This window comes from Chiloscyllium plagiosum, unplaced genomic scaffold (assembly GCF_037043375.1).
Source record: "Chiloscyllium plagiosum isolate Xiang-an unplaced genomic scaffold, Cpla_swu_hap1 HiC_scaffold_22, whole genome shotgun sequence".
NCBI lineage: Eukaryota > Metazoa > Chordata > Chondrichthyes > Orectolobiformes > Hemiscylliidae > Chiloscyllium > Chiloscyllium plagiosum.
Window position 1 is genome coordinate 44,662,875 of NW_028270160.1, and position 13,435 is coordinate 44,676,309.

General features: G+C 38.4%; 1 protein-coding gene across 2 annotated transcripts in view; it reads left to right on the plus strand.

Moving 5' to 3' along the window:
• The window catches only part of btaf1 (B-TFIID TATA-box binding protein associated factor 1), a 127,297-nt gene that overhangs the window by 23,997 nt on the left and 89,865 nt on the right, over positions 1-13,435 (plus strand). For both annotated transcript variants that reach the window (XM_043712509.2, XM_043712510.2), the window contains exons 3-4: positions 6,349-6,463; positions 8,091-8,234. In XM_043712509.2, the coding sequence (XP_043568444.1) occupies positions 6,349-6,463; positions 8,091-8,234 (259 nt within the window). The remainder of the gene's footprint in view (positions 1-6,348; positions 6,464-8,090; positions 8,235-13,435) is intronic.

Here is a 13,435-nt window from a genome sequence, read left to right on the forward strand (position 1 = left end):
GAGCGACAGTGTAAAAATGGTCTCATCGAGTAAGAAAAGTGCAGGCAGTATAGCATGGAGTATTTGCGATATGGCTTTATTCAATCTTCATCTAATAAGCAGTTACCACTGTTTGCTCTGTGAACAAAGTTTTTCCAACGAGGCCATGAAGTCTTCCCGTCTTATTAAACATTTGGAAAAGAAACACAGTGACAAAAAGGTCAAAGATTTGGCATATTTTCAAACATTAAAGAATAAATTCAATCAGCGACCATCGATTTCCACTGCTTTTTCAAAGATGGGAGCCACAAATGTGGATGGCCTTGTGGCATCATACAACATAGCGAAGCTAATTGCAAAATGTGGTAAACCTCATTCCGTGGGTGAATTGTGGTACTTCCAGCTATTGCCGAAGTATTATCAACGTGCTACATCAGGAACCATCAATAACTATCAAACGTATTCCTCTTAGCAATGATTCTGTGAGAAGGCGCACCGATGAAATGGCCTCAAATGTTGAGGATCAATTATGTTCCCTTTTGATATCGAAAGAAATCGCCTTACAAATTGAAAGTGCTATATGCGGAAATCAAGCTTTACTTTTGGGGTACCTACGTTTCATCGACAAAATTGAAATAAGAGAAGAACTACTTTTTGCTCTGGATCTACCGACCGATACCAAAGGTAAGACTATCTTCGACTGCGTTAAGGATTATTTTGATAAAAAGTCTGTTCCCCTCAAAAACATTGTTGCTTGTGCTATGGATGGCGTGCGTGCTGTGACTGGCCAACATCAGGGATTTGTCACATTATTAAAGAGAGAAGTGCCACCATGTTTTCACAGTACATTGCATTATCCATTGGCAGCATCTGGCTGCAAAGAAACTTAATGAAGCCCTCAACCATTCTCTACAAGTAGTGATAAATGTGGTAAATTATATAAAGAGACGTGCTCTGAATGAACGACTTCTCCGCGAACTCTGTAAAGATAATGAAGATGAATTTCTGCAATTGCTGCTACACATAGAAGTGAGATGACTCTCGAAAGTAAAATGCCTCCATCGTTTCCATGAACTGTTCGATTCTATCATCGAATTCCTACACAGAAATAATGAAAACCTTTGTATGAAAGCCGAAACTGTGAAACACGACTGTGTGCATATCTTGCAGATATATTCAATAAGTGCAATTCACTGATCATGGAGGTACAAGGAGATAATGTGAATTTCATGAAAGCAATGAATGCTGTTGCATCTTTTATTGCGAAACTTGGTTTCTTTCATCGGAATATTGGTCATCGTGAGTTTTACCAGTTCCCGAGTTTAAACAATATCGTGGAGGATGTTACTGATGATCAATTACTAATCTACTCAGCTTACATTCGTGCATTGCAGGATGATATGAAAATATGATTTGCTGATTAAAATCATGATGGAAATCCCTACATGGCTGACTGACCCCCTTTATCTCATGCGCAGAAGAAATGGGCATTCGCCTTCAGGAAGAAATGATAGAGCGCCAAAATGACACTGCAATGAAAATTTGGTTTTCGCAAATGGGTGAGCCCCTTTTTTGGATTCAAGATGCTGCCCAATGTCTTTTCCCGCTATTAAGCGAAGTGCAAACTGCTTTGCCTCTATCATTTCCTATCTCTTATTTGTTTGAGAAAGGATTCGGTGCCATTGCCAGAATACAAGATAAGACCTGCAATCGCATGGATGTTGTTCAGCGTGGTGACCTGAGATTGCTTTTGACAAAAATTGAACAGAATGTATATGATTTAGCAAGAAAACATGAACCACAAGGATCGCATTGACTATTTTGCTATCACAGACTAAATTTTATGCAGAGTGAGCCAAAAGTAGGTGGACAGTAAGAACAGTAATGATAACATTTATTTTTTGTTGTATATAAAACATATTTCACAAAAGTTTTCCGTTTTCAGCACTACAGTGTATTGCAGTTATATGTGCAAAAACAGACTTTGGTGATTTGGGAGCATTGCATGATTTCAAGGATAAGAAGGGGGCGTTGAGAAGCACTGCTCTACAGTATTTGGCGCAGTTCACCCAATCTCATCTTAGGACAGACCTGTCAACTCTGGAATAAATCTGGTTACTCTCCAAGTATTGTAATGATATCTTTCCTGAGAACAGACCAAAAGTGCACACAATCCTCCAGATTCAGTCCTGAAGCTCTTGTATAATTGAGGCAACATTGTACTCCTGTTTGCAAATCCGCTTGCAGTAAAGGCTAGCATTCCATTAGCCTTTCCAGTCGTTTGTTGAAGTAGCATTTTAGCTTTCGGTGACTCATTGACAAGAATACCTTTCTTTACATGTACATTTTCCAAACTTTTACCATTAAGAAATGCACTCTGCATATTTGTTCTTCCAAAGTGAATAATTCATACATTTCCAATATATGTGACATCTGCCACATTCTTGCCCAATCACTAAGCCTGACCAAATCTTTCTGAAAATGTTTGACATCCTCCTGACAACACACATTCCTCCTCTGGAATCTTTATTATCTACAAATTTGAAAATATTATTTTGGGCCTCCAGTTACCAAATTCAGATTGCATGGTGTATCATTGTGACAGCTGATGCCCAACTACTGATCCTTCTGGTACCGCACTAGTCTCAGTCTTCCAACAAAAGAATGCCATGTTTATTCTTACTGTCTCCGATCTAATACCCAATCCTTAATCCATGTTATGTCGTGTCCATTGTGCTTTAATTTTGCTAATCAATCTACTGTGGGGCACCTTTTTCAAAAGCTTCTCAAAAACCTAGATGTTGTATGTCCATTGACTCAACTTTATCAATTTTGTTAGTATTAAACACAAAATGCTTATCAGCATGAGTTGTCCATCAAGTTTGTCTAGCACTATTTTCTATTTGCCATCAATGCTGATTATCCCCAATCCGACATTTATTATCCAAGTGTCCATATATCACATCATTTTATGGTAGATTTGAGAATTTTTCTTACTACTGATATAAGGCTAATGGGTCTATGGTGTCCTGTTTTTCTTTTCCTTGCTCTTTTCTTAAATATGAGGTTAAATTTGCAAGCTTCCATTCTGCAGGAATGATTCCAGGATCTATGACATTTTGGAAGATCATTATCAATGCATTGATTATCTCTCTGGTTACTTCATTCTACACACTGAAGTTAGTGAGAATTGCAAGATATTCCCATAAAACCAAATGTGGCTCCCCACACCCCCACAAAATTAAAATGTAGCCTGTGGAGAGAAAAAAAAAATCACACTGGGAAGTAGACTGTCAGGCCCCAGGAACTTATCAACTTTCAGGTCCATTAATTTCTCTCATACAACTTCTTACTAATTCAAATTCCCTTCAACTCCTCATTCTCCCTAATCACCTTCATCTCTAATTCTGGAATATTTCTTGTATCATCTTAAGTGAAAACAGACAAGAAGTAATCATTTACTGCTTTGCTCTTTCTTCATTCCCATTACAAATCCTCCTGACTCTTTTAATGGACTCTTTTAATATTTGTCTTAACCAAATGTTTCCTTTTTATGTATAAGTACCTGGAGAAGCTTTTGCAGTCCATTTTGTTTTTATAAGATTGCATTTGTATTCTAGTCTTTTCATATCAGTTTTTGGTCCTTGTTTGCTGTAATCCCAATCCTCCAGATTTATTACTCATTTGGCCATTTTTGTATGATGTGTTTTAATCTTTTATATGGGGTTTATCATTTCTGCCTGACCCATGGGGGAAAATGATTTGCTAAAAACAATATTCCTCCTTTATTTGGAACATTTATATAATTGGATGTCAGGCCAAAATACTCTAGAGAAATCTAATGTGAACCTTGGTCTCGACATGATTTTTTTTTTCTCTCCACAGGCTACATTTTAATTTTGTGGGGGTGTGGGGAGCCACATTTGGTTTTATGGGAATATCTTGCAATTCTCACTAACTTCTTTAGTAGATGATACAGTCACATAATGTTTTGTCTCTTTGTCATAAGGGGCATTTTAACAAGAGACAAACTTTTTTAAAATTAGGTGGATCTGTTGTTCGATAGTTATTACCCAGTTTGCCATTGAACACTCAGTTATACTAAACAAACTATATTTTAAAAATGTTAGACTTATTCAAACTTGAGTGAAGGTATGAGGGTTTTCACCATATCGATTGATTTCATTGTGTTCTAGTTTTGCAGGGGTTGAAGATTCTAGAGTTTGAGCTCCACAAAACAGCTAATAGTGGAGCAGTAATAATTGACTGCAACCTCAGCATTTCATGTTGAGCTGCACTTTCACTAAATAAGTAAAGTTGCAGTCTGCTTCTGAGGAATAATAATGGTAAATGTTGACCGTTCACCATCAAAGACCCTTGCAAAATTGTTTTAGAACATGACTTTAGCACTCCATCACACCTGCCTTCAATCATCCAGATGATACTAACTTCTGTTGTGTTGTAAATTTATAAATTGCTAATTATTGTCCAAGTAGTTATTTTGAGATGTAAGTCTAGTTGTAATTGATAGTATTTGCTCAAAGTACTTTAGAACAGTAGGTGATTGAAGAGTGAAATCTTAACCTAGAGTCTGCCTTCAGGGAAGGATAGAAATTTTCTATAAATATTATACTTTTTAAAATGTTAAAAACCAATAACAAGACAGGAAGAGTAACTGCAGGGGAGGATTTTATTTTACATAACTGTTTTTTCATGTCGTTTGAGTGCTACAGGAGTGCTTTCCAGCTAATGAAGTCATTTTGAACTGTAATCTCAATTGTAATACAGGCAAACATGGCCACAACGTTATGCTCTGCAAGGTCCCACAGAACAGTAAGTTAAATGACCAGAAGATGTTTTAGTGGTGTAATTATTTAGGATGCTATGAACTTCCCTTCAAATGGTTTGGTTGACCCTGTAATGGTCAGTTGGGTGGAAAAACTGGACTTGTGCCATGACATATTAAGCACTTCTTACAATGCTATGAATCTTCAGTATCATACTGAAGTGCTCAATTTTCAAGTCTTTGTAGTGTTGTGGTTATATTTAGGTGAAAATAGCATATAACTGAAAATTATGCTTAATGAATCTTGTTACATTTGGAAAGACATTGGGAGACATTGTGAAAGGTGTCCTTTTTTAACCCCACGATAAAATATTAATTAAGATCAGCTGTTTTCATTTTATTAAAAGTCCTCCTATAAAGAAATTGAAGTTTAAAAATATTGCCAGAAAGAATTTGTTTTCCAAGCAGTTTCCAACTAACTCTGGAAAGGGGGTATTTGCATCAAAGGGATCATTAGATCTTTATGAGCTGTTTTCTTAGAGGTCAGCAGAGAGCAACTTCACTTTACCTCCATTGAGAAATTAGGCAAAGAAAAGTGATGAATTTCTTGTTGTGAAACCTTTTTGATTGATCCCTTCAGGTCGCTGACAGTGATATTTAATTCTCTTGACCATATTGCAAATCAGTCTCTTCACTTGCTGCGAGTTATAACTTAGGGTAGATTATACAGAGCATCATCCACTAACTGAAACTGCAAAATCTCAGACTTGCTTCCTTCTGTGTACCCTACTAGACTGCACCATAGCCAATGTCTTTCGACCAGTAGGACATTGCTAGAAATCTCAACCATATGCAGTAGGGAATGTACCATAATTATAGTTGCAGATGTGAGCTGAGATGTGATGATGTTGTAGTGGAAGAACTTGTTTTGGTGTTGTGTGTAAAGTAGTTGCCCTGTGTTATTGGTGTAGTAGATGATTTTGTTCAGCATGTCACATAAAGAGGATGAAGAGTGAACAGGCAATAATGAGAGTGTAGCGTTGAGCTGCCCTTAACTGTATTCTCCACCATTCTTGAGCTGTTGCTCTGTCCTGGATGTAAGCTGTAGTTGTATGATTGTCCTACTTCAGTCAAAACTGATACAATAATACTTGGCATTGGAATTCCATTTAGCATAGGTACTAGTAATATCATTGGTCACTTTATTCAGTGTAGACACCTAATTCATGAGTTCCGTTGTAAAAGTAAGATTGCTTGCATTTGATCAGAACAGTAAAATGTTTTTAAAAATTCAGCCAAGTTCAAAGCTGAATACTTCAATACTGATGTATTAAAAATGTTGGCTTCAATTTTCTCTCTTTACGTGGCTAAGCAGATTGTTTGATTGTGTTTTTTTTCTTAATCCAACGTGATTGATTAACCTTCAGTCACAACACCCATGGAAAGGAGTATTCTGTAATCGTTAATGTCATAATGAATTTGTGAATTGCTTGTTTTAATTTATTTATACGGGCTATGATTTCAATCAAGTAAATATTGAGGAATACTTTTTAAATTATCTTTTTTCTTTTTGAAAAATGTAGGTATTAACATATTTACGCAGCCCTAACTGGGACACTCGCATTGCAGCTGGCCAAGCAGTAGAAGCTATAGTGAAGAATGTATCTGAATGGAACCCTACTCCAAAGATAAAACAAGGTATTGCCATTCTCTTTATTCATGAAGATAACTATTTGTAACCAAGTTAAGTCTAATAATTTTCCTTCTTTAAATCATTGGTTCTACTATATTTCAAAGTGAAATCCGATGTAAAGTATAATACACCACACCATCAACCTATCATGACCTCTTGCTAACAATTGACTAACAATGCATGAGCATTTATTTAATAGTAATCATATTAAAATAGCATTTCACAGAAAACTGAACTGCTAAGGTACAGGTGATTTCAATGGGATGAAACAGACTGTCCATAGTAAACTGGATGAATTTGTAAATTGAAAATTGTGCATGACACCCTTCAATTTTAGGAACGTTTGCTGATGCCAGAAACCAGGGAATTATATCACGAAAATTACTGAGGATGCTGGGAATCTGAACAAACAGAATGCTGGAGAAACTCAGCAGATCTAGCAGCATCTGTGGAGAGTTGACGTTTCTATTTCAGTACAGAACTACTTCATGATAGGGAATTATAAACTAGTTAGCCTGACATTTATTATTGGGAAATTGTTAAAATTAGTTAGGATATGATGAATCAACATTTTGAAAAATTTGAGGCGATTATAGACTCAGCTTGAATTTCTAAAGGATAGATCACGTTTGACAAATTTGTTTGGACATTTTTGAACTGGTGGCTAAATTAAACTGTCTGTCTATAGATATTAATTTTGTAGAGTTCCAGAACACATTTGATATTGTCCTTGAAAGAGCTTGGAGTTGAAACTGGTGAGTTCAAAGGCAATTTCTTGACTTAGTTAAGAATTTATCTGAGTGGCAGGAGACAGAGCAAAAGGAGAATGGGCAGGTACTCTAAATAGTAGAATGTGACTAATTTTCTCTGTGATGTGGCCTCGGTTATTCATTGTTAATAAAAACAACTTGTTAAATTGGATGGAAAACCGCACTCAAATTTGCAAATTATACTGTTGGGACTATAAATTGTGTAGGTAGAAACTACATTAGAGAATCAAAGAAGTGTTATGACACAAATGGAAGCCATTCATTCAATTGTCTGCATCAGCTCTTGATGAGCAGCATGAGTTAGTACTTTTCTCTTTTATCCATTACCATGTGGTGTCTTATCGGTTATTGATGGTATTGTTGAATGCCTAGCATGTTCCTTTGCACTGCAGCTATTGATGGATTCTTCAAGTTACATTCACAAAACCATTGTACTATAAGAATGCTTAATGCTTTTTACCACATGTAGAGTTCTCAAAGTTTGAATTAATGGTTGAATTACAGAAAGTCAGAGGAGTGATTAGCTCGTGCGGAGAGCTAACTTTTTAAAGTGATAAGCCAAATGACCTCCTTTTGTCTTGTAACCGTTGTTGATTCTATAATTTGGTTGAGCTTCAGGTTTAACTTTTTTTGTATCTGATTGTACTTGTGTCCATTTTTACTTTGTGATCAGAACTAGTTACAAGGAAAGCAAATTCACATATATGAAAGTGAGCTAAAGATATCATTTGATGGACTTGCAATGTTTTTCTTTCCAAAGGTTAAAAATAAAAATCTGTAATAATTCTTGTATTTTTGTTCAATATGGATTGCTGTATTGGTTTCTGTAATTATTTATAATTTCTGTTGAATTTAATTTTAGAGACTGTTGCACAAATTTCAACAGATGAAGCATCTTTGGATCGTTTGAGCTTTGATAGATTTGATATATCACGGCTTTTGAAACATGGAGCATCTCTTCTTGGCTCTGCTGGCGCAGAGTTTGAGATCCAACATGAGAAATCAGGTACATTTTGATTTTCAAATTATGTTACACTAGCTGAAATAGTGAATTTATTTGAAATTGTAGGTTTAAGCTTCATTCCATGATTTGTGAAAGACATGATCTCTAAGATAACGACTTAAAAAGCAGAACTTCTAAGGGAGTAATGTCAGAATTACTGCCTGGACCACATGCAAGTACATATAGAAATAGTAAGATTGAGCGATAAGCAAATGGCTGGAAAATTTGGTGCAGGAGGCACGGCTTTAGATTTCACCAGTATTGGAAACAGTTATAGCGTCAAGATGACACAGCATGGAAACAGACCCCTCAGTCCAATTATTCCACACTGACCATGTTCCCAAACTAAACTAGTCCCACTTACCTGGTTTTGACCTGTATCCCTCCGAATCTTTCCTTTTTCACGTACTTATGCAAATGTTTTTTTAAATATTGTAACCAAACCTGCATTTACCACTTTCTCTGGCAGTTCACTCCACACGTGAACTACTCTGGTTTTCGGAAAAAAAAATTGCCCTTCATATCTGTTTTTTAAAAACTTTTGTTCTCACCTTAAAAGTATGCCCCCTACTTTTGAACTCCTCCACCCTAGAGAAAAGACCCTTTTGCTATCCACCTTTTGTATGCCCCTCATGATTTTATAAACCTCTATAAAGACACCACTCGAGCTCCTATGCTCCAGTGAGGAAAGTCTCTGCCTATCCAGCCTTTTATAATTCAACCCCTCCATTCCTGGTAACATCCTGGTAAATCTTTTCTGAATCCTCTCCAGTTTAATAATATCCTTCCTATAGCGGGGTGTCCAGAACTGCACACAGTACTCCAAAAGAAGCCTCACCAATCCTGTACAACCTCAACATGACGTCCCAACTCCTATAGTCAAAGATCTGAGCAATGAAAGCAAGCAAGCCTTGCACCTTCTTAACCACCCTATCTACCTGTAATGCCACGCTGTGCTTTTCCGGCGTCACACTTTTTAACCTTTTATCAGAAGTAGGACTGATATCAAGGAGATTTGCTAGTGCTGTTGAGGAGGATTTATTTAATCTGGCTTCTCAGGGAAATGGAGACCTAAGAGGGAATTCGGATAGAATAAAACAAAGCTAGTTATGGGAAATAGAAAAGCTGGCGATAATAGTAGAAAGCAGCAGAAACTATTCTTATTATCAGCTAAGGTCAAGTTACAGAATGGTATCAGAAAGACAAGGTTTGCATAAAGATTTGAAGCTAGGGTGCCGGTTGCCAGAGTTGTCGTATGTTCGCCAAGCTGGGAAGTTGATTTACTAATGTTTCATCCCCAGCCTAGGTGACATCTTCAGTACTTTGGAGCCTCCTGTGAAGCGCTGCTGCATTGTCTTCTAGAATTCATTTGGTTCCATTCCTGCTGCTTCCACTTGCCAGTTCTGGTTGTTCGTTGCAGTGACCGGTATATTGGGTCTAGGTCTATGTGTTTGTTGATGGAATCCATGGATGAGTGCCATGCTTCTAGAAATTCTCTGGCTGTCCTCTGTTTAGCTTGTGTTGTTCCAGTCGAATTTGTAGACCTTGTCGTTTATCTGTATGGCTGCTAGGGACAGTTGGTCATGGGGTTTAGAGGCTAGTTGGTGTTTGTGGATGTGGATTGCTAGTTGTCTGCCCATTTGCCCTATTTAGTGTTTTGTGCAGTCCTTGCATGGAATCTTGTAAATTACATTTGCCCTGCACAAGATGGGTATAGGGTCTTTTGTTCTGGTGAGTTGATGTCTGAGCATGACCATCTGTTTATGAGCATGGCACTCATCCACGGTCTCCATCCACAAGCACCTAGACTTAGACCCAAAATACCGCCCACTACAGTGAACAACCGGAAGCAGTGGAAACAGAACCAAGTAAATTCCAGAAGAGACAGTACAGCAGCGCTTTACAGGAGGCTCCAAAGTACTGAAGATGTCACCGAGACAGGGAATCAAATGTCTGCAAATCAACTTCCCAGCTTGGCGAACATACCCACGATTATAGCATCAGAAAGACAGTTAAATGCACTCTACCTAACTTGCTGTGAATGCTACAAACACTTAAGAGATTTGTTGGCATTAATAGAAGTAAGGGTTGTCATATAATTGCCAATACAGAAACATTGCTGCAATGTGACCTAGATTGGGAGCTGAAACTAAAGGATATTCAATATTTAGGGACGATAGGTAAAAGAGTTGGAGTGCTATTGATAAAATGGGGTGTAATTGTTCTATTAGCGAGGGAAGATCTTCAATTAGAATAGCAGGATATAGAATTTGTTCAGGTAGAGCTGAAAAATAGCAAGTAATAACAAATATTTGTAAGGCCACCAAATGTGAAAATATAGAGAACAATATTAATCTGGAAATTAGAGGTGCAAGTAGCAAGAGCAATGCAGTAATTGTGGGTGACTACATAAATTGGGTAAATCTAACAAGTACTAAGCTATAGAAGAAGAATTCTGGAATATGTTTGAGTATTTTCTGGAGCAATATGTTGAAGGACCAACTCTGGCATCAACCATTTGAACATTATGCAATGAGAAGGGGCTCGTTAATAATCTTGTTGTAACAGAACCTTTTTGAGGTAATAGTCAAATCAGTATGATTAGAATTTTCCACTAAATTTTAATGTAGTTCATTCTGAAACCAGGTTCTTAAATCTAAACAAAAGTAATTATGAAGATGAAATCAGCTGTGATTGATTGGAAAAATACATTAAAAGATTCAATGGTAAATAGACAGTGGCAAACATTTAAACAATTACTGTTTGCTTTCAAATATACCCAACAGGAAATGAAAGAGCCATGACTAATGATATATTACAAATTTTCCTCTTTTTATTCTATATTAATCTAATTATAGTAATAGAGTAGTAAAAGACCATAAGAAATACGAACAGGAGTGGGCGGTCCCACAGCTACCTGGACTACACCTCCTCCCATCCTGCCCCCTGTAAAAACGCCATCCCATTCTCCCAATTCCTTCGACTCCGCCGCATCTGCTCCCAGGAGGACCAGTTCCAAAAACGCACATCCCAGATGGCCTCCTTCTTCAAGGACCGCAATTTCCCCCTCGACGTGGTCGACGATGCCCTCCACCGCATCTCCTCCACTTCCCGATCCTCCGCCCTTGAACCCCGCCCCTCCAACCGCCACCAGGACAGAACCCCACTGGTCCTCACCTACCACCCCACTAACCTCCATGTACAGCGCATCATCCGCCGTCATTTCCGCCACCTCCAAACGGACCCCACCACCAAGGATATATTTCCCTCCCCTCCCCTATCAGCATTCCGTAAAGACCACTCCCTCCGTGACTCCCTCGTCAGATCCACACCCCCCACCAACCCAACCTCCACTCCCGGCACCTTCCCCTGCAACCGCAGGAGGTGCAAGACTTGCGCCCACACCTCCCCCCTCACCTCCCTCCAAGGCCCCAAAGGAAACTTCCATATCCGGCACAGATTCACCTGTACCTCCACACATATCATCTATTGCATCCTTTGCACCCGATGTGGCCTCCTCTATATTGGGGAGACAGGCCGCCTACTTGCGGAGCGTTTCAGAGAACACCTCTGGGACACCCGGACCAACCAACCCAACCACCCTGTGGCTCAACATTTCAATTCCCCCTCCCACTCCACCAAGGATATGCAGGTCTTTGGACTCCTCCATCGTCAGACCACAGCGAAACGACGGTTGGAGGAAGAACGCCTCATCTTCCGGCTAGGAACCCTCCAACCACAAGGGATGAACTCGGATTTCACCAGTTTCCTCATTCCCCCCCCCCGCCCCAGCCTGTCTCAGTCAAATCCATCAAATTCAGCACCGCCTTCCTAACCTGCAATCTTCTTCCCGACCTCTCCGCCCCCACCCCAGTCTGACCTATCACCCTCACCTTGACCTCTTTCCACCTATCACATTTCCGACGCCCCTCCCCCAAGTCCCTCCTCCCTATCTTTTATCTTAGCCTGCTGGACCAACTTCCCTCATTCCTGAAGAAGGGCTAATGCCCGAAACGTCGATTCTCCTGTTCCCTAGATGCTGCCTGACTTGCTGCGCTTTTCCAGCAACACATTTCCATCTTTAAAAAAAACTATAACCAATGCATCCACTATCTCTTTAGCTACTACTTTTCAAATCCTTGGATACAAGCCATCAGGACAGGGGACTTTTCTACCTTTAACCCCATTAGCTTGTCCAACACTCTTTCACTAGTATGGTGGTGGTACTCAATTCCTCCTCCAATTCTTAAATATTAATGTGTTGTTCAAAGTATCTTCCACCATAAAGATTGATGCAAAATACCTGTTTAACACCACTACCATTTCATTGTTCCCCATAACTTATCTCCCCAGATGCATTTTCTAAGGGACTCATGTTCACTTTCACCTCTTTTTTTTTAAATAAATAAATATATATATATATATATATATATATATATCTATCTAAAGAAGCTTTTATTGTCAGATTTTTATATATTCCTCACTAGTTTTTCCTCGTTGCATATTTTCTCTCTCTTATCCTTTTAGCCCTCCTTTGCTGGATTGTGAATTCATCCGGCCTTCGGGGCTATTACTGACTCTTGCCTCCTTTTAAAGGCCTTTTCTTTCAACTTCATACATTTTAACTTCCTTGGTTAGCAGTGGTTGGTTTATTCCCCTCTTCGAATCTTTCCTACTTACTGGGATATATTTTTGCTGCAAGTCACAAACCATTCCTTAAATGTCTACCACTGCATGAATTCAGGATCAGTTAACAGGCAAAAATGTATTATTGACCTGTACCTCCCTGTGCTCAAAATATTCGTAACCTGGAAGGGGCGTAAGAAAAGGCTGTAAGCTGTTGGAAATAATTTACTTTCCACTACTTACTACACCTGAGTTGAGATCTCATAAGTGTAATTTTTAACTTGAAACAAAATTAATTATTTTCACTTTTCAGCCAATACTTGAGCATAACTTACAGGAGGAAAAACTCCTGTGGGAGTGGTATGCACCTGATTATTTGGACAAAATGGATTATTATTTCATTCTATCTATTAGTCTGATCTACCTTTTATAGAATTTGGTTGTTTTCCAATTTATCTTAATCTAATTTAATATAATAATGTGACTTGTATTTGTAGAGCTGATTCAGTATCATGGTGCTGTTGACAACCTATTAGTAGGGATATCCTATACTTGAAACAAGAAGCAAAAAACTTCAA